General features: G+C 42.1%; 1 protein-coding gene across 3 annotated transcripts in view; it reads left to right on the top strand.

Moving 5' to 3' along the window:
• Positions 1-21,885, top strand: part of LOC127622643 (homer protein homolog 2-like) — a 43,909-nt gene that overhangs the window by 9,081 nt on the left and 12,943 nt on the right. Inside the window, exons 2-3 of one of the 3 annotated variants that reach the window (XM_052096660.1) lie at positions 7,699-7,919; positions 12,717-12,821. Coding sequence is in view for 1 of the 3 variants with exons in the window: in XM_052096659.1 (XP_051952619.1) it covers positions 12,070-12,074 (5 nt within the window). In the remaining 2 variants the exon portion in view is untranslated. Of the gene's footprint in view, positions 1-7,698; positions 7,920-11,762; positions 12,075-12,716; positions 12,822-21,885 lie in introns of those variants that run through there. The other 2 variants (XM_052096661.1, XM_052096659.1) reach the window with 2 other exon arrangements.

Below are 21,885 nucleotides of genomic sequence, written 5' to 3'. Positions count from 1 at the left end.
ATAGATCAGGTGGGGTTTATTTGGGGCCGTAGCTCTTCTGACAACATTAGGCGTTTCATCAATATCATGAGGTCAGTGGTGAATGATCAGACTCCGGTCGCTGCCATCTCACTTGACACCGAAAAGGCATTTGATATGATATAATGAGATTATCTTTTTAAGGTTTTGGAAATATACAGGTTCGGGAATACTTTTATTGGATGGATTAAGTTACTTTATAGACATCCGGTAGTGGCGGTTTAAACAAATGGATTAATTTCATATTATTTTATTATTTTACATTATTGCACCCGGCAGGGATTCCCTCTTTCACTATTATTGTTCTGTCTTGCCCTGGAACTATTAGCACCCGCTAAAAGAAAGGAGGATGATTTTACAGGGGTGATGACGAGTTTGCCCCAGACTCTGAATTTGTTTATGGAGAAATGGGGCGGATAACTGACATTGCTGGACGTGTGATTATTATTATTTTATTTTTTGGTGTGTGTTTATAATCATATGTATATACTCATATGTGACTACAGGGATGTTTGTTGGGGGTCAGGGCGGGGTTGTGGATTTGGAGGGGAAGGGGTGGTTGTGGGGTTTAAATTTAGATTTAGATTTATGCATTTGGCAGACGCTTTTATCCAAAGCGACTTACAGAGCAATTATTACAGGGACAATTCCCCCGGAACAACCTGGAGTTAAGTGTCTTGCTCAAGGACACAATGTGGTGGCCGTGGGGTTCGAACCAACGACCTTCTGATTAACATGTTGATTCCATGTGTATATATTTTACTCTTCTTTATTTAATGTAGGAATCAATAAAAAAATGTAATTACAAAAATAAATTAATAACTAGTTCAGACAAAAGCAGACGATAAGTACAGTTATACATAGTAAACCTCTTAAAAACACTTAAAGCAGAACTGATCAAGAACTGATTAAATATGGTAAATGCAAATCTATTTAAATATGCTTTCCTGGCATATTTTATATAACCTGAAGTTTTCTTCACATATTCAGACTTCATTTTGAATTAATAATTGTGATGTATTGAAACAATTTGATTTCTCTATAAATAACAGGAATAGAGCAGCAGTGTCCAATATTAACACGTGTTGTTGATTGAGCAATCTGAATGTATCGGCATTTAATCTCATGCACTGCTGAGGTCAGATATGTGAACAAACATGTAATCTGAAGATTCAGCACAGATTTAACTACATTTGTCCAACTGTAATACCATATTGCAGCACATGTAGGCAGTGCAGTCTTTTGAGTGTATCCTCAAAGTGAACATAGTTTACTGAAATGTGTCATGGAGTGGTAACTACAGAATTAACATGAGATTCGTAACCTCAGAAATAGAACCAGTTAATTGTTAATTAGTTAAAGCCCCTTTAACAGAAATGTTTAATCTGAATCACTGGCAACAATACCCTCACAATGACCTGTTCTTGGATGTACAACCCCAATTCTGAAAAAGTTGGGATAGTATGGAAAATTCTAGTATTTTTATTTTATGTTTTTCCTTGTTAATATAATTTTTTATTTATAATTAATTAATATATTTCCTATTTCAAATCAGATGATTGCAACATCAAGCTGGGATAGTCAAGTGTTTACCACTGTGTAACATTACCATTTCTTTTAATAACACTTACAGTATGAATTGTTTGGGCACTGAAGACACAAGTTTGTTAGGTTTAGCAAACAGAATTTTGCTAAATCATCTGTTTTGCAGGGGCATTCGTTGCACGTATTGTACACATCATAACGCACCACACGTTCTCTATTGGTGACAGGTCGGGACAGCAGGCAGGCCAATCTAGCACCCGCACTCTGTTTACGAAGCCATGCACTTGTAATCCGGGTATTATATGGTTTTGCGTCATAATGGAAGAATGTGGGAAAATTCTGCTTTCTAAACTTAAACTTGTGTCTACAGTGCCCAAACTGTTTATGCTTGTTATAAGAAGAAATGGTGAATTTACACAGCGGTAAACACTTGACTGTCCCATCCATCCATCCATTTATCTGTCTGTCTATCTATGTTTATCTATCTAAACATTTGTGAAAGATCTAGATGTGTGTAGTTGGATGATTCTGCTGTTCTTCAGCTTTTCCATCCAGTTGACTGTCAGAACTGACTACAGTTGAAGTCAGAAGTTTACAAACACTTAGGTTGAAGTCATTAAAACTCATTTTATAACCACTCCACAGATTTCATATTAGCAAACTATAGTTTTGGAAAGTCATTTGGGACATCTACTTTGTGACACAAGTCATTTTTCCAACAATTGTTTACAGACATATTGTTTCACTTTTAATTGACTACATCACAATTCCAGTGGGTCTGACGTTTACATTCACTAAGCTAACTGTGTTTTTAAGCAGCTTGGAAAACTCCAGAAAATTATGTCAAGCCTAATTTAGCTTCTGATAGGTGGTGTACTGAATTGGAGGTGTACCTGTTGATGTATTTTAAGGTCTACCTTCAAACTCAGTGCCTCTTTGCTTGACATCATGGAAAAATCTAAAGAAATAAGCAAAGACCATATAGAAAACAAATTGTGGACCTCCACAAGTCTGATTCATCCTTGGGAGCAATTTCCAAATGCCTCCCAAGTCTGATTCATCCTTGGGAGCAATTTCCAAATGCCTGAAGGTACCACGTTCATCTGTACAAATAATAGTTGCAAGTATAAACACCATCCCAACAGTGAAGAAAGGGAGTGGCAGCATCATGTTGTGGGGGTGATTTGCTGCAGGAGGGACTGGTGCACTTCACAAAATAGATGGCATCAAGAGGAAGGAAAATGATGTGGATATATTGAAGCAACATATCAAGACATCAGCCAGGAAGTTAAAGCTTGGTTGCAAATGGGTCTTCCAAATGGACAATGACCCCAAGCATACCTCCAAAGTTGTGGCAAAATGGCTTAAGGACAACAAAGTCAAGATATTGGAGTGGCCATCACAAAGCCCTGACCTCAATCTGACAGAAAATTTGTGGGCAGAATTAAAAAAGCATGTGCGAGCAAGGAGGCCTACAAACCTGACTCAGTTACACCAGTTCTGTCTGGAGGAATGAGCCAAATTTCCAGCAGCTTATTGCGAGAAGCTTGTGGAAGGCTACCCAAAAACGTTTGACCCAGATTAAACAATTTAAAGACAATTCTCCATCCATCCATCCATCTTCAACCGCTTATCCGAAGTCGGGTCGCGGGGGCAGCTGCTCCAGCAGGGGGCCCCAAACTTCCCTATCCCTAGCCACATTAACCAACTCTGACTGGGGGACCCCGAGGCGTTCCCAGGCCAGTGTGGAGATGTAATCTCTCCACCTAGTCCTGGGTCTTTCCCGAGGCCTCCTCCCAGCTGGACGTGCCTGAAACACCTCCCTAGGGAGGCGGCCAGGGGCATCCTTACCAGATGCCCAAACCACCTCAACTGACTCCTTTCAACGCAAAGGAGCAGCGGCTCTACTCCGAGCTCCTCACGGATGACTGAGCTCCTCACCCTATCTCTAAGGGAGAAGCCCGCCACCCTTCTGAGGAAGCCCATTTCGGCCGCTTGTACTCGCGACCTAGTTCTTTCGGTCATGACCCAACCTTCATGACCATAGGTGAGGGTAGGAACAAAAATTGACCGGTAGATCGAGAGCTTTGCCTTTCGGCTCAGCTCTCTTTCGTGACAACGGTGCGATAGAGCGAGTGCAATACCGCCCCGCTGCCCCGATTCTCCGGCCAACCTCCCACTCCATTGTCCCTCACTGCGTGAACAAGACCCCGAGGTACTTGAACTCCTTCACTTGGGGCAAATCCTCATTCCCTACCTGGAGTACGCACTCCATCGGTTTCCTGCTGAGAACCATGGCCTCAGATTTAGAGGTGCTAATCGTCATCCCAGCTGCTTCACACTCGACTGCCAAGCGATCCAGTGAGAGCTGAAGGTCACGGACCGATGATGACATGAAGACAACATCATCTGCAAAAAGCAGCGATGAGATCCCCAGCCCACCGAACCGCACACCTTCCCCACCTCGACTACGCCTCGATATCCTGTCCATGAATATCACAAACAGGATTGGTGACAAAGCGCAGCCTTGGCGGAGACCAACCCCACATGGAATGAACTCGACTTCGTGCCGAGGACCCGGACACAGCTCTCGCTTTGGACGTACAGGGATTGGATACGCCCTAAGAAGGGATCCCCCACCCCGTACTCCCGCAGCACCTCCCACAATATCTCTCGGGGGACCCGGTCATACGCCTTCTCCAGATCCACAAAACACATGTAGACCGGATGGGCATACTCCCAGGCCCCCTCCAGGATCCATGCGAGAGTAAAGATCTGGTCCGTCGTTCCACGGCCAGGACGAAAACCGCATTGTTCCTCTTCAATCCGAGGTTCGACAATCGGCCAAACCCTCCTCTCCAGCACCTGGTTCCCTCTCCGGGAACCAGCACCTTATCGTGGTGGAGAGGTTTGTGTGCCCTTATGATCCTGAGGGTTGTGTTGTCTGGAGCCATGTGCTCCTGGTAGGGTCTCCCAAGGCAAAGTGGTCTCAGGTGAGGGGCCAGACTAAGAATGGTTCACAAATGACTCATGGATAAAACGGCAAGAGGAGGAGTTACCCTGCCCGGAGGAAGCCCGGGGCCCCCGTCTGGAGCCAGGCCCAGATGGAAGGCTCGTCGGCGAGCGCCTGGTGGCCGGGCTTGTCACGGAGCCCGGCCGGGCACAGCCCGAAGAAGTGACGTGGAACCCCCCTCTACATCTCTTGGGCCCACCACCCATTGGAGGAACCGCAGGAGTCGAGTGCGCTGTCATATGGGCGGCAGTGAAGGCCGTGGGCCACGACGGACCAGACCCGGGCAGCAAAGGCTTGCTCTGGGGACGTGGAATGTCACCTCACTGGGGGGAAGGAGCCGGAACTAGTGAGGGAGGTGGAGCATTACCAGTTGGATCTGGTGGGGCTTACATCGACGCACAGTTTTGGCTCTGGATCCGTACTCCTGGATAGGGGATGGACTCTATTCTTCTCTGGAGTTTCCCAGGGTGTGAGGCGACGGGCAGGTGTGGGGATACTCACGAGTCCCCGGCTGAGCGCCACTACGTTGGAGTTTACCCGGTGGGCGAGAGGGTCGCCTCCCTACGCCCTACGGGTTGTGGGGAAAACTCTGACCGTTGTCTGTGCATATGCACCGAACAGCAGTTCAGAGTATTCGGCCTTCTTGGAGACCCTGAATGGAGTCCTGAATAGGGCCTCAGTAGGGGACTCCATAGTGATGCTGGGTGACTTCAACGCACACGTGGGAAATGACAGGGACACCTGGAAAGGCGTGATTGGGAGGACCGGCCTCCTGATCTGAACTCAAGTGGATGTTTGTTATTAGACTTCTGTGCTAGTCATGGATTATCTATAACAAACACCATGTTCGAACATAAGGATGCTCATAAGTGTACGTGGTACCAGAGCACCCTTGGCCGAAGGTCGATGATCGATTTTGTAATCGTGTCGTCGGATCTGAGGCCATATGTTTGGACACTCGGGTAAAGAGAGGGGCAGAGCTGTCAACCGATCACCATCTGGTGGTGAGTTGGGTCAGGGGTGGGGAAAGACTCTGGACAGACCTGGGAAGCCCAAGCGAGTAGTGCTGGGTGAACTGGGAACGTTTGGAGGAGGTCCCTGTCCGTGAGATCTTCAACTTACACCTCCGGCGGAGCTGTTCAGGCATCCCTGCGGAGGTTGGGGACATTGAACCGAGTGGGCAATGTTCAAAGCTTCCATTGCCGAGCCGCGGTGGAAAGCTGCGGCCTCAAGGTTTTAGGTGCCGCAAGGGGTGGTAACCCTCGAACACCGTGGTGGACACTGGTGGTCAGGGAAGCCGTCCGACTGAAGAAAGAGGCCTTCCGGGATTTGTTGTCCCGGAGGTCTCCGGAGGCAGTTGCAAGGTACCGACAGGCCCGAAGGGCTGCGGCCTCGGCCGTGAGGGAGGCAAAGCAGTGGGTGTGGGAAAAGTTCGGAGAAGCCATGGAGAAGGACTTTCGGTCCGCACCAAAGTGCTTCTCGAAAACCGTCCGCCACCTTAGGAGGGGAAGCGGGGAACCATTCAAGCTGTATACAGCAAAGATGGGACGCTGTTGACCTCAACTGAGGAGGTTATTGGGCGTGGAAGGAACACTTTGAAGAACTCCTAAATCCCAACACGCCCTCTATGGTAGAGGCAGAGCCGGAGGATGATGGGGATCAGATTCTATTTCCCTGGGGAGGTCACTGAGGTAGTCAAACAACTCCGCAGTGGCAAAGCCCGGGGATTGATGAGATCCGACCAGAAATGCTGAAAGCTTTGGATGTGGAGGGGTGTCATGGATGACACGCCTCTTCAACATTGCGTGGAAATCTGGGACAGTGCCTAAGGAGTGGCAGAACGGGGTGGTGGTTCCCCTCTTCAAAAAGGGGGATCAGAGAGTGTGTGCCAACTACAGGGGTATCACACTTCTCAGCCTCCCTGGTAAAGTTTAAAGACAATTCTACCAAATATTAACAAAGTTTATGTAAACTTCTGACCCACTGGGAATGTGATGAAGTAATTAAAAGCTGAAATAAATCATTCTCTCTATTATTCTAACATTTCACTTTTTTTTTCATCCCCTTTTCTCCCAATTTGGAATGCCCAATTACCGCTACTTGGTAGGCCCTCGTGGTGGTGCGGTTACTCAGCTCAATCCAGGTGGCAGAGGACAAGTCTCAGTTGCCTCCCCTTCTAAGACAGTCAATCCACACATCTTATCACGTGGCTCACTGTGCATGACATTGCGGAGACTCGTGGAGGCTCATGCTACTCTCCGAAATCCACGCACAACTTACCATGGGCCCCAATGAGAGCGAGAACCCCTAATCGTGACAACAAGGAGGTTACCCCATATGACTCTACCCTTCCTAGCATTCGGGCCAATTTGGTTGCTTAGGAGACCTGGCTGGAGTCACTCAGCACACCCTGGATGCGAACTCACGACTGCAGGGGTGGTAGTCAGCATCGATACTTGCTGAGCTACCCAGGCCCCTAAAATTGTATATTCTTAAAATAAAGTAGTGATCCTAACTGATCTAATACAGGGAATATTTTCTACAATTACATGTCAGAAATTGAGAAATTGAGTTTAAATATATATGGCTATGGTGTATGTAAACTTAACCTGTATGAGACATGCTGCCTGAGGCTGAAGATGCTGCATTAGAGGATAAAAATAGATGAACATCAGCCTCAAATACACACAGTAACACACTCATACATACTTGCCTCCATCAGCACAACACATACTGACTGAACACACACACTTTATGTTTCTATATCAGTGATGCGGACTAACTGGCACTTTTCAAGCACTCATCATGCAGTCAGCAATGATTCAGGTCACAGTGTGCTGCAGGGGAGAGACAGACAGATAACACAAGAACACAGAAGTGCTGTGTACAAGCAGCACACATTTGCCTGCATTGTGTGAGGGATGGACAGGCCGAGATAGTGAGACGGTTAGAGACAGTGAGTGAGACGAGCCTGACCTCACTGTCACACATCACATTTTTCCCCATTCACACTTGCTGTTGATAGATGAATGAACTGCCGTGAATTAGCCTGAATTATTCAGTTTGCTCAGTCATCATCTATGTTGCATTTTCTAAAAATGTTTTTGTCTGTTATTTCTCAGGTGTGTTTGCATGCGGTGACTGTAGCGCGATGATGTGTAGTGACTCAGATTGGACCTAAAGGACCCATCAGCCCTTCCTGCTCTAGATATGTCACATTTGCTTTGTTTCATTCAGATCATGTTTTATAAATGCAAATTCTGTTGTGTTATGCATAAAGGGGAATATGTGTTCATTTTTACTAGATAAACTCAAGACATGCTGATTAAAGCTTCACTTTTCCGTGAGTAATTAATTTAATGGCTACTTAAACAAGAAAGAAAATACAGTTCAATTGAGAAAAGGTGAGAGACAAAACAACATTTCAAGAAAACACTGGAGGTTATGCTAAAGACAGAATAGACATCAGTATCGCGGCCGATTCGTCAGCGCAGCGCGGACGTGTTTCCTAGTGACACCCAGTGGGCAGCGCGGCGCGAACAATCCTAACCAGCTTTGCGCTGACCAATTTAAACAGCGCAGTGCAAACCATACATGCAAATAAATGTACAATAAAGAAACCCCTCCTTCCTTACAAGTTCGCGCTGCGCTGCCCATTGGGTGTCGCTAGGAAACACGTCCATGCTGCGCTGACGAATCGGCCGCGCGGCTCGGACCATTGAACCGCGCAGATGACATGTCAGCGCGGCGCGAGCTCTGTAAACCCCCGCTGTCTCGTCCCACTTTTGGTTTGTTTGGCTTCCCATACTTTTCACTCCGCGAGTCGCGACAGCTTCGTTTTTAACAAAGGTTCCGGCATTTTTGTGTACTTTGTCAGATATGTGTAAATTAATTGTGTGTGTTTGTGTGTGTGTGTGTGTGTGTGAGCGTGTATTTATCACTTTGTGGGGACCAAATGTCCCCATAAGGATAGTAAAACCCGAAATTTTTGACCTTGTGGGGACATTTTGTCGGTCCCCATGAGGAAAACAGCTTATAAATCATACTAAATTATGTTTTTTGAAAATGTAAAAATGCAGAAAGTTTTCTGTGAGGGTTAGGTTTAGGGGTAGGTTTAGGTTTAGGGGATAGAATATAAAGTTTGTACAGTATAAAAACCATTATGTCTATGGAAAGTCCCCATAAAACATGGAAACACAACGTGTGTGTGTGTGTGTGTGTGTGTGTGTGTGTGTGTGTGTGTGTGTGTGTCTGAGAGAGTGTGTGTTTGTTTATGTGTGTGGCTGAGAGAGAGTGTGTTTGTTTGTGTGTGTGTGTGTGTGAGAGAGAGAGAGAGAGAGTGTGTGTTTTTGTTTGTGTGTGTGTGTGAGAGAGAGAGAGAGAGTGTGTGTGAAACCCAGAAAGGCATGTGGTTTATACAACATTAGAACAGAAATGCTGAAGCACAGTCCAGCAGTGAACATACACGACACTACGACTACCTCGGTCTAAAAATCAGTGCTTCAGGGGGTTTTGGTCTGGCAGTGAATGCACTAAAAGAGAAAGCTAGAAGAGCATTCTATGCTATTAAGGGCAAATTTACCCAAGTTGACATTCCTGTAACAATCTGGTGTAAGATATTTGATAGTTTTATAATGCCTATTGCTATGTACGTGAAGTGAGGTTTGGGGTCCACTCTGTCTGGCAGATTACTCAAGACGGGACAAACACCCCATAGAATCCCTGCATGCAGAATTCTGTAGAAACATTCTAAGAGTTCAGAGAAGAACACCTACTAATGCATGCCGGGCCGAACTAGGCAGATACCCCCTTATTATATATACATCAAAACGATCCCTCAAAATTTGGACACACCTAAATTCAAGTTCCCCTAACACACTGTAACACGAAGCCCTTAAAACCCAAGAGCTGAAGCCTAAAACCAGTCCCCTTTGTCAGCTGGCTCTGAAACTCACAAACCCACTAACAACTAACAAACACCAGTTTCAGACCAGCACTGCTGAACAAAACCAAATCATAAAAGAAAGCAAAAAATTCACATTTGGACCATTGGGAAAATGAAAGTAAAAACCAAAGCAAACTGGAATGTTATCGGACCCTAAACAGAACATATAATCTGGCAGAATATCTGCACACTGTAAGAGATCCATAACAGAGACGGATCCTCACCAAATACAGACTCAGTGATCACAGTCTGGCCATAGAAAAAGGCAGACACAGACAAACATGGCTTCCAAAGGAAGAACGAGTCTGTGCTCACTGTGACATGGGTGAGGTCGAGACAGAGACACACTTTCTCCTTCACTGTGAGAAATATACAGAGGTGAGAGAGAGATACCTCCACAAACTCTCAAATCTCATGCCACAGTTTTCCAGTTCAGCAGAAACAGATCAGATGCAGGTGTTACTGGGGGAGGACAATCATGCATCAGTTGCAGCAACATTTTTGAGATGCACACCCTCAGAAACCAATCACTGCCTTAATGTACTTCTTTATTATGAGAGAGAGTGTGTGTGTGTGTATGAGAGAGCGAGTGTGTGTGTATATGAGAGAGTGTGTGTTTGCGTTTGAGAGAGAGTGTGTTTGTGTGAGAGAGCGTGTGTGTGTGTGTGAATGAGAGCGAGTGTTTGTGTCTGTGAGAGCGAGTGTGTGTATGAGAGAGAGTGTGTTTGCATGTGAGAGAGTGTGTGTGTGTATGTGGGGGTGTGATTGCGTTTGTGTGTGCGAGAGAGAGAGAGTGTGTGTATGTATATGTAAACACAATCATGCCAATAAAGTACTTTTAAATTGAACTGAAAATGTTAGAGTACATGTGAGTGTGTGTGTATGAGAGAGAGTGTGTTTGTGTGTGAGAGAGTGTGTATGTGGGGGTGTGAGTGCGTTTGTGTGTGGGAGAGGGAGAGGGAGAGAGAGAGAGTGTATGTGTATGTATGTAAACACAATCATGCCAATAAAGTACTTTTAAATTGAACTGAAAATGTTAGAGTACATGTGAGTGTGTGTGTATGAGAGAGAGTGTGTTTGTGTGTGAGAGAGTGTGTATGTGGGGGTGTGAGTGCGTTTGTGTGTGTGAGAGGGAGAGAGAGAGTGTGTGTGTATGTGTATGTATGTAAACACAATCATGCCAATAAAGTACTTTTAAATTGAATTGAAAATGTTAGAGTACATGTGAGTGTGTGTGTATGAGAGAGAGTGTGTGTATGTGTATGTAACACAATCATGCCAATAAAGTACTTTTAAATTGAATTGAAAATGTTAGAGTACATGTGAGTGTGTGTGTATGAGAGAGAGTGTGTTTGTGTGTGAGAGAGTGTGTGTGTATGTGGGAGAGTGAGTGCGTTTGTGTGTGAGAGAGAGAGAGAGAGTGTGTATAATAAAATAAATAATAAATTGATCAATTGTCATACATTATACATACATTTCTGCATATACATGGTGAAATTATTTATTTTTCACATATGTATGTGGGGGTGTGAGTGCGTTTGTGTGTGTGTGAGAGTGTGTGTATGTGAGTGTGTTTGTGTGTGAGAGAGTGTGTGTATGTGGGTGAGTGTGAGAGAGAGATTGTGTGTGTGTGTGTGGGTGTGTGTGTGTGAGAGAGAGATTGATTGTATGTGTGTGTGTGTGAGAGAGAGAGAGAGGTTGTATGTGTATGTCTGTGTGTGTGTGTGTGTGAGAGAGAGAGAGAGAGAGAGAGAGACTGTGTGTGTGTGAGAGAGAGATTGTGTGTGGTGTGTGTGTGAGACAGAGAGATTGTGTGTGTATGTCTGTGTGTGTGAGAGAGAGAGATTGTGTGTGTGTGTGTGACCGTGTATTTATCACTTTGTGGGGACCAAATGTCCCCATAAGGATAGTAAAACCTGAAATTTTTGACCTTGTGGGGACATTTTGTCAGTCCCCATGAGGAAAACAGCTTATAAATCATACTAAATTATGTTTTTTGAAAATGTAAAAATGCAGAAAGTTTTCTGTGAGGGTTAGGTTTAGGGGTAGGGTTAGGTTTAGGGAATAGAATATAAAGTTTGTACAGTATAAAAACCATTATGTCTATGGAAAGTCCCCATAAAACATGGAAACACAACATGTGTGTGTGTGTGTGTGTGTGTGTGTGAGAGAGAGAGAGAGAGAGAGATGTGTGTGTGTGTGTGTGTGTGTGTGTGTGTGTGTGGGGGGCTGATCCGCGGCGTGTCGCTGCTGAAGTGCGTTTCAACTGACTGACTGTCGCTCAGTTTGAATTCTTGATCTTCTGCTGCGGACTGAACTCAAACATTCACATTCACTGATATATTTTACTAGTACAGCCGTTAAATATTACAAACAGAGACTAACCTCAGGTGTGAAACGTCGTTATATCTCAGCGGCGGGAATTGGAGGAATAACGCACGGCGGAATCTCGGAGCGTTGGTTCAGGAATATCATTTTTCAGCTCTTTCGGGCTGGAACCGATGCGGGAGATTTGACAGTTTCAAGACGCTTTTCAAACGCCGCGGCCATGGGGTGAGTGACGTCAACAGCTTCGCTGCTTATTTTTTCCTGTTGTGTTGATTTTCGCTGTAAATGTGTTATTATTATTTCTCCTAAGAATCAACATTTATTTATGGATGAATATGACAGTGCAAAGGTTGACGGTTAGCCTACATTTGTTGCGCGTGTGGCAGAATCAGATCAGAAAAAAGTTTGCAGTCAGTATTAAAACCTTAAGCAGTAATGTACTGCTCGATTAAGATTTTCTCTGTATGAACACATGTAGATCCAGAGCGCGTTAATCATCTGAATTCTGTTTCTATAGTGAATTAATTCGCCTTCATGACGCGTGCTCATGCGCTTCACATGATATCTGGATATAAAACAGTGATTTGTGATTTAGAATATCAATTGCTAAAGTCTGTGACAATCCTTTAAGAGTAAATTTGTGTGTTTTGTGGATGTAAAGCAGGTGATTTCTTGGGGCTTTTATTTGCACATTCAGCAGCCCCCGCACGAGCTCGCGCCGTTCACATGATCTGGGCTAAAACACCTTTATGTCAGAAGATTTGATCTTTAATTTTCGAGAGGATTGGACTTTATTGAATGCACATAAATAAATAAAAAATAGAATTCGATTGAGTTAAATCTAGATGTAAATGTATATGTGTATAGGAGCTGACGTCAGCTGAGGTGGCAGCAGTGCTGTCACTCTGAACAACTATCGTCTCATGTGGTGCATTATCCGGTCTGAACTCCGGCATGAGCACTGCTGGACAGGTTTGTGTAGTCAGTTCGGTTTCTATTACACAACATCTGATACGAGATATAAACAGCCTTGTTTAATAATTACATCATTATGAGAGATTGTACCTGTTTCTGTCATTCTGGAACTTTCTCTGCTTCATGTGTTAAAGGGACAGTTCACCCAAAAGTAATAATTCTCTTATCATTTACTCACCCTCATGCCATCCCAGATGTGTATGACTTTCTTTCTTCTGCAGAACACAAATTAAGGTTTTTAAAAGAATATTTCAGCTCTGTATGTCCATGCAATGCAAGTGAATGATGGCAAGAACTGTGAAGCACATAAAAGTAATCCATATGATTCCAGTGGTTAAATCCATGTCTTCTGAAGTGATCTAATAATTTTTGGGTGAGAACAGACTAAAATGTTACTCGTTTTTCACTACAAGTCATGACATCCAGCAGTATCCTTGGCGTTCGCGATTTCAAGCTTGATAACACTTCCTATAGCGCATCTAGTAATCTGCATCTGCGCATGCCTCAAACAGTAGAAAGTGTAATCGAGTACGAAATCATGATCGTGCCTAGAGACTGCGATCAGAATCAGAATTAAATGAAATCGAGAGCTTGTGAATCGGAATCTAATTGAATCGGGAAATCTGTATCAATTCCCAGCTCTTGAAACTTATGAAAGTAGTGTGTTCTGATTACACTTTCAATATGTTTACAACCAAAACATTAGAATAAATATTCCAGATGTAGTTAGAGCAGTGTCTAGTATATTACAGTAATGATAAGAATAAAATATAGGTATTAGACCTACAGTAAATATGGAGAATGCATTTTTGTGTATGCATCATTGATGGTTGGGTTAGGGTTTTAATCAGCATGTAACTTCATTGTTTTATATGTTCCATTTTACACTGTTGGTTTATTTGAACTCTGTAAGGTTTATCGATTACGGCTCAGTTTTCGTGACTGGACTGTTATAGATTAACCTCATTCTACACATAACCCTGTCACAGCTTGGAATCTCTCTGTGCTGTTTGGAATGGTTGAAGCTAATAAACCACATAGCAATATGGTGACAGTCAGGATTCAACCCTAAACTGCAGAACATTACGTGTAGCTGGATGCCACATGAGTTCATGGCTGTAGGAACCATCTTCATCTTCTGGCTGTTGGGGGTTCAATGAGGTGTTGAACTAGAGTGTCTATTTAAAGCACATTTGAGAGGCCGGAGCTTCACGCTGCTGCTAGTCTCCAGTTACATGAATGGAAAGCGTCTATTGATGATGATCTGGCACATTGTAAATTCACTGACTGCAAACTAACTAACTGCAGGTCAAACAGCATGTGTGTGTAGCAGCCGCACAACGTTCAGGACCCCATGATAGTATTTAACGGCAGGGTAAATGGCGGCAGGTTTCCAGTGGGGATTGAAGCCTCTATCAGCAGATGGTGTTGGCCACAACCATCTGTTCCGGCATTGGGAGCCAAAGTAAATGACTTAACCAGCACTATATTACCAGTAACTGTCAGCAGTGCTGATCATTTTCTGCTGAATCAAGAACTATCATCAGATCTTTGAGTTTACAGTAATTTTGTCAGTTTCATCAGGAATCATGAAATGGTGAAGCAGCAAAGGACTACCTCTTGATCAAAAGATCTAGTTATGTTGCCTGGTGTGATAAACCTAGAAAAGCTGTTCATCTAAAACATGAATCTCTTATTAGAGCTGCCGATAATGGTGAGAGTGAATAAACAGAACTTCTTGATCTAGTAGTTATTAGTATTTCACACTTGTGTACTTATAGACTTTGATCTGATCTCTCATGGAAAAATGTAGACCGTTATTGAGTCAGTCTAGTCCTGCGACCAAACTGGAATTGGACTAACATATTTCAAATCAGCAGTAAAATCTGAACAACAATGGTATCATAAATTGTGCTTCTGTATAGGGTGGGTAAAAATATAGTAGTAATATATATAAAATATCATATACAAAAATATATAATAAAATAGTGATTTTCATTTGAACAATATCGATTCTTAAACCCAAGATCGATCTTTCACTCAATGTGCAACCCTCTACTACATTGAGAAGAAATCACTCACGTTTGCAACTAAGTTTCACCCTATGTGACTAAAGTGAATATATTTGTCTACTAGCTGGTAAATGTTTAGAATTCACTGACCAGTAATTGTGTAGTTTAGTCATGAAGAGTTCAGCAGCGAGATTCTTTCTCAGCGTGTTGAGAGTAAACGTTTTTCTGTGTAATGTGTGTCCAAGGTCCACGCAACCCATTTGTCATTGAATAATGTCTCTTTTAATACCCTTCCAGTTCTTTACAGTCAGTTGTTGATCAAAAACAACTACAAAAAAAAAATAATTTAATTCTATTAATGCATTGCACAGATGAGGTAAAGCCATTTGAATGAGATGCTCATTTAAAGGTGCTGTTTACAGAAATTATTTATTTTTATTAAAGAGACAGTACCGGTTTTAGCACGTGTTCAACAAATCAATGTAAATGCTTGTAAATAGTACAGATTATACAATTTAACAATAAATATGTAACAAAAATAATATTTTACATATAATCTTATTTATTGATTGAATACATTTATTTGTTCATTTTTAAAAAGACAAAATGTGACCACAATGGTGAAAAAGTACTAATTAGTCAAATTCATATTTTCCTAAAGAACCTAGTTAAAAAGGTCCCCTTTATAATTAACAGCATTAGCTGGGAGATAATCTTTTATATGTAAGCAAAAGGGAAATTATGATTGAAAAAACAAACATATGAATCTATATTGAATCAAATCGAGAGCTTTTGAATCTGAATCGAATTGAATCAGGAAATCTGTATCAATTCTCTGCCCTACTTCCTTAGCTCAGATCACTCTAAAACCGGCATTTTACATGTAATGCAGGATTTCATTTGCTACACCCGCCATATTGGGTGTTCCAATTTCTCCCATTCATTTTATTATCAGTGCTCAGTCTTGGGCTAAATAGTCTCTGGCAAAACCTCCTGATTCAGAGCAAACTGGAGTTGAGACAGAGTGGAGGACATTTTTGGGTCACGTCTGCCCGAGTTTAAACCCTGAAGTATCACATACAGTACTGAGCAAAAGTTTTAGGCACTTAAAATGTTTCACAAAAATATTTGTCTTAAGATGGTTATTTATATCTTCAGTTTTAGTGTGTCAATAGGAAAAATACATTTTAGGCTCCCAAACATTAATTTTGCAAATAGAAAAGATTAGAATAGAAGAACAGGGTGCTCTGCAAGAGATCGCATTGTCCCCACAAAGCCCCCCACTGAACATCATGTCTAGCTGAGATTACATAAAGAGAAAGAAGTAATTGAAACAGTTGAAATAGATTGAAGAACTGTGATGAATTCTCCAAGATGTTTGGAACATCTTATCTGCCAACAACCAAGAAAAACTGCCCAGGTGTATCTAGGAGAATTAGGGCTGTTTTAAAGGCAAAGGTGGTCACACCGAATATTGATGTAGCTTTATGTTTACTGGACTTCGTATGATGTTAATTGATCAATGAAAACTATTTATGTCATTATTTTTGAAGAAATCCTCACTATGCAACATTTTTTACAAGTGCCTAAAACTTTTGCACAATACTGTACATTTATGTTCTTGAACAAGTAATTAATTCTCAAAATACCAGTTAAGCCCCATTCACACATGCAGCAACTTTATCGCTTGATGTTACTTGTTTCTGTACTGTGAAGTCACTAGTAAGCATTCCTATTCCTGACTCTAACATTATCGGTGGACTGCACATCTGGCCATATCTTTTGAAAATCTGATCACAGGTGAGATATATTTCTGGTAAAACTAAGAGATCATTCTAATTTGACAAGAAATCAGTTTTCTGCAGGGGAGAGTGTTTTTATATACACCTTTATCCTGGGGATCTTACTGGGGAAACAAATGTGGGTGGGACTTCTGCCGTAAGTTGTTCTGCATATTCCCTAGCTCTGGCTGCAGTCATTTTAGATGTGTTCCAATTGCAAATGGTCAGCACTGAATATAGATGTAAACGGGGTACAAAATGTTTTGTGATTGAATCACTAAAAACATACAGAGGTAGTCAAAAACCACATGGCATTTGAGGTTTAAAACACCGTCCTGATAATTCCCGGACGACAGCGAAGCACCACCTCTCACTTTTCAATCACCCGCCGAACAAATGTTTAAACTTATGTGCAGATTTAAAAGAAAAACTTGAGAAAGCGATTACATACCCAAGTATTAGAACTATTCAGCTTTTCCTTAGTGTGTCTGTCTGATTTGAACATGCAGGGTGACAAGATGACAAGCACACACATCTGAAGCTGAACTAACAGAGGTATTCCACTAAAACAACAGATCATTTAATTTTACTTGAAATGATGCGTTTGTGCTTAGATTAAATCTAGGGCTGTCAATTTAATGCATAAATTCAGTATGATTAATTTAATAAAAAATAGCGCGTAAAATCCCGTAATAAGGTATATACATTTACAGGTCCTTAGAGAATCCCTCATAATAAATCTCTGACTGATTGACAAATTTAAATACAAAATGGATTGCTGTGATTGGCTTATGCTCAATAATATGCAAATAAACAATGCATTGTATTCTAAAGCCGCATTTTGAATCTTTTGTCTTATAAATGCTCCTCTGACACAATAATGTTATGCATTTCAATTATCTGAATATTTTTATTTATACGTTAGTTGATGAGAAGAGTCTTCTTCGACTAAGTTTTGATTGGTCGGTTGGTCGCAGAAAAAGCTCCACAGGAAACCTGGTTGGACGCTAGGTGGTACTATGTGGTAATTTTCGTAAAGCAGGGTTAGGGTTAAGCCTAAACAATAAAGCAAGACACCTTGATTTCAAACTTTCATCTTTATTTTATTTTATTTTAACAAAAAATTCAAATGAAACTGGAAAAAAATTAAGTGCAAAAATTAAATGTGTGTTGTTCTCTTTCAACTTTTTGAAAGATGGCTTTACAACAGTTGTGAAGGACAACATCTCTCTTGCAAAGAACCTACTTCATCCGCACATTCCCTACCGGATGGGTATTTCGTTGTCTGAGAAAATACATCATGTGTGTGAATAAATTTGTTTTCCCTCCTTCGCAAGACCCTTGCTCTTCATAACCTCTGCAATTCGCTCTGGGATGCTGTATATCAGCTTCTGGGCCAAATCCAGACTGATGGCGATCCATTTTGCCTTATTAGTGCTTGTAGTTGATCACAATTTGTAGGCTTCTGTTTGTCCACTCGGCTTTTGAGGACTGACCCCAGGATCTCTATGGGATTAAGATCCGAGGATTTGCCTGGCCACAGATCTAAAATTTCAATGTAATGATCTCTAAGCCACGCTGGAAAATCATGGATAATCACCAAATTGCTCCTGGATCATTAGGAGAAATTACTCTTGCAGGACGTTTTGATACCATTCTTTATTCATGACAGTGTTTTTGGACAGAATTGTAAGAGAACCCACTCCCTTGGATGAAAAGCAACCCCACACATGGATGGTCTCAGGATGCTTCACTGTTGGCATGACACAGGACTCATGGTAGCGTTCACTTTTTCTTCTCCAGACTATTGATTTTCCAGATGTCCCAAACAGTCAGAAGGGGGCTTAATCAGAGAAAATAACTTTGCACCAGTCTTCTGCTGTCCAATCCTTGTACTTCCTCATGATTCCTCATGAAACACAATGATTGGAAGCACTTCTTCCCTCTTTTTGTAGCAATCAGTCTGCTCTTATAATCCAATCAGAATGATAGAGTGATTTCACCTGACTAGTACTCATTCACACTTTCCCAGGTGCTGCTGATATGATTAGTGAAATGATGTTGGCTGGTCATTTTGTGCCAGGGCCAAAAAACAGTGAAATTTGGGTTTTTGTGATAAAGTTCAAGTTTTGGCTAATTAAGCTTTTTGCAATTATTTAAAATGCATCTGATCACTCTGCACAATAATCTAGAAACAATGTGAATCAACACCACAACAACTGAAGCAGACAAATGTGCGAAACACAAAATTGATGTCACTGCCAATACTTTTGGCCACAGCTATATATACAGTATCTCACAAAAGTGAATACACCCCTCACATTTTTGTAAATATTTGATTATATCTTTTCATGTGACAACACTGAAGAAATGACACTTTGCTACAATGTAAAGTAGTGAGTGTACAGCTTGTATAATAGTGCAAATTTGCTGTCCCCTCAAAATAACTCAACACACAGCCGTTAATGTCTAAACAGCTGGCAACAAAATGAGTACACAAGTGAAAATTTCCAAATTGGGCCCAAAGTGTCAATATTTTGAGTGGCCACCATTATTTTCCAGCACTGCTTTAACCCTCTTGGGCATGGAGTTCACCAGAGCTTCACAGGTTGCCACTGGAGTTCTCTTCCACTCCTCCATGACAACATTACAGAGCTGGTGGATGTTAGAGACCTTGTGCTCCTCCACCTTCTGTTTGAGGATGCCCCACAGATGCTCAATAGGGTTTAGGTCTGGAGACATGCTTAGCCAGTCCATCACCTTCACCCTCAGCTTCTTTAGCAAGGCAGTGGTCGTCTTGGAGGTGTGTTTGGGGTCGTAATCTTGCTGGAATACTGCCCTGCGGCCCAGTCTCCGAAGGGAGGGGATCATGCTCTGCTTCAGTATATCACAGTACATGTTGGCATTCATGGTTCCCTCAATGAACTGTAGCTCCCCAGTGCTGGCAGCACTCATGCAGCCCCAGACCATGACACTCCCATCACCATGCTTGACTGTTGGCAAGACACACTCGTCTTTGTACTCCTCACCTGGTTTCCGCCACACATGCTTGACACCATCTGAACCAAATACGTTTATCTTGGTCTCATCAGACCACAGGACATGGTTCCAGTAATCCATGTCCTTAGTCTTGTCTTCAGCAAACTGTTTGCAGGCTTTCTTGTGCATCATCTTTAGAAGGGGCTTCCTTCTGGGACAACAGCCATGCAGACCAATTTGATGCATTGTGTGGCGTATGGTCTGAGCACTGACAGGCTCGTCCCCCACCCCTTCAACCTCTGCAGCAATGCTGGCAGCACTCATACATCTATTTCCCAAAGACAACCTCTGGATATGATGCTGAGCACGTGCACTCAACTTCTTTGGTCGACCATGGCAAGGCCTGTTCTGAGTGGAACCTCTCCTGTTAAACCACTGTATGGTCTTGGCCACCATGCTGCAGCTCAGTGTCAGGGTCTTGGCAATCTTCTTATAGCCAAGGCCATCTTTAAGTAGAGCAACAATTCTTTTTTTTCAGATCCTCAGAGAGTTCTTTGCCATGGAATGCCATGTTGAACTTCCAGTGACCAGTATGAGGGAGTGTGGGAGCGATGACACCAAATTTAACACACCTGCTCCCCATTCACACCTGAGACCTTGTAAAACTAACGAGTCACATGACACCGGGGAGGGAAAATGGCTAATTATGCCCAATTTGCAAATTTTCACTTAGGGGTGAAAATTTTTTGAAAACTTTTGTTGCCAGCGGTTTAGACATTAATGGCTGTGTGTTGAGTTATTTTGAGGGGACAGCAAATTTACACTGTTATACAAGCTGTACGCTCACTAATTTCCATTGTAGCAAAGTGTCATTTCTTCAGTGTTGTCACATGAAAAGACATAATCAAATACTAACAAAAATGTGAGGGGTGTACTCACTTTTGTGAGATACTGTGTGTATATATCCGCCATGCAGGTGGAAAATTACTTACACAAATGAAGACATAAAAACAACTAAAAATGTAAAAAAAATAATTATAATGATGAAAATCACTGAAATATAAATCATGGTTCGAGGTGAATATGTTTTTGTATTATTTTATGTTTTAATCACAGATGTTTAGGCAGCAGAGTTGCGTTCACAATGAACTGCTCTGTGGAAATAAAGTGAACAGAATTCAAAGCACCTCATGAGATGAAATTTCTGAGGTCATTATTTCAAATGATATTTAAACTATTTATAGACATTGAAAATGATGAACATGACCTGACCTGATGTTCTGCAATTGCATCAGTCGAGTTAGATCATTTACTTAGTCATTTTTATTTGTATCCATCTTTTTCCTTCTTCCCGTGATGCTTAGCGAGAAAGATGGGCGTTACTTCCGTTGTCAAGTTAACACAGCTGTTGTTGCGGCATACGTCCATTCAATCTTTCATTGTGGTGTTGGGATTTTGAGGAGAGTGTGTCTGATTTTGTATGGACATCCATCAATCACTATATCAGTGTGTTACTGAACGTTAATAAACTGCAAAAAAGTCATAAAGACAAAGAAATCACAAACAAAACCATCACGTTGTTTTGTCCCAGATGCAGTTGAGATTTAATCTAAGCACAAACGCAACATTTCAAGCAAAATGATCTGTTGTTTTAGTGGAATACCTCTGTTAGTTCAACTTCAAATGTGTGTGCTTGTCATCTTGTCACCCTGCATGTTCAAATCAGACAGACACACTAAGACATCTGAAACACGTCTAAAATGACTGCAGCCAGAGCTTGGGAATATGCAGAACAACTTACAGCGGACGTCCCACCCACATTTGTTTCCCCAGTAAGACCCCAAGGTAAAAGGTGGATAGTGTTTACACAATACACATAGTTTCAAAGCAGCTTTACAGAAAATTATGCTGTAATGTCTTCAAGTCCACATTGTGCAATTTCGTTGAAAAACATGGTTGAAAATTATGCCTTAAAAGAATTGTCTTAATGCCCCATTGAACAAGCCAAAGGCGACCGTGGCATGGAACACAAAAATCCATAAGATATTAGTAAGTGGAGGAAAAAAACCTTTGGAAACAACAGGCTCAGCTGATGGAGTCAGTTCCCCTCTGATGTTTGCATCAGCCGCTATGTGAATGTAATGAACAGTGTGATTGTGTTGGTTTAATTGTCTTAAGTGTGTAGGCCTGTTTATATCCTTGATTGTACAGTTTTAGTGTCACACAGCAGACGGTACGAGTGCTGTCTTTCAGGAACTTTAATGAAAAGCAGTAATATTGTGAATATAA

The sequence above is a fragment of the Xyrauchen texanus genome, chromosome 29 (assembly GCF_025860055.1).
Source record: "Xyrauchen texanus isolate HMW12.3.18 chromosome 29, RBS_HiC_50CHRs, whole genome shotgun sequence".
In the NCBI taxonomy this organism is placed as follows: domain Eukaryota; kingdom Metazoa; phylum Chordata; class Actinopteri; order Cypriniformes; family Catostomidae; genus Xyrauchen; species Xyrauchen texanus.
This window is presented reverse-complemented; position numbering and strand designations above follow the sequence as displayed.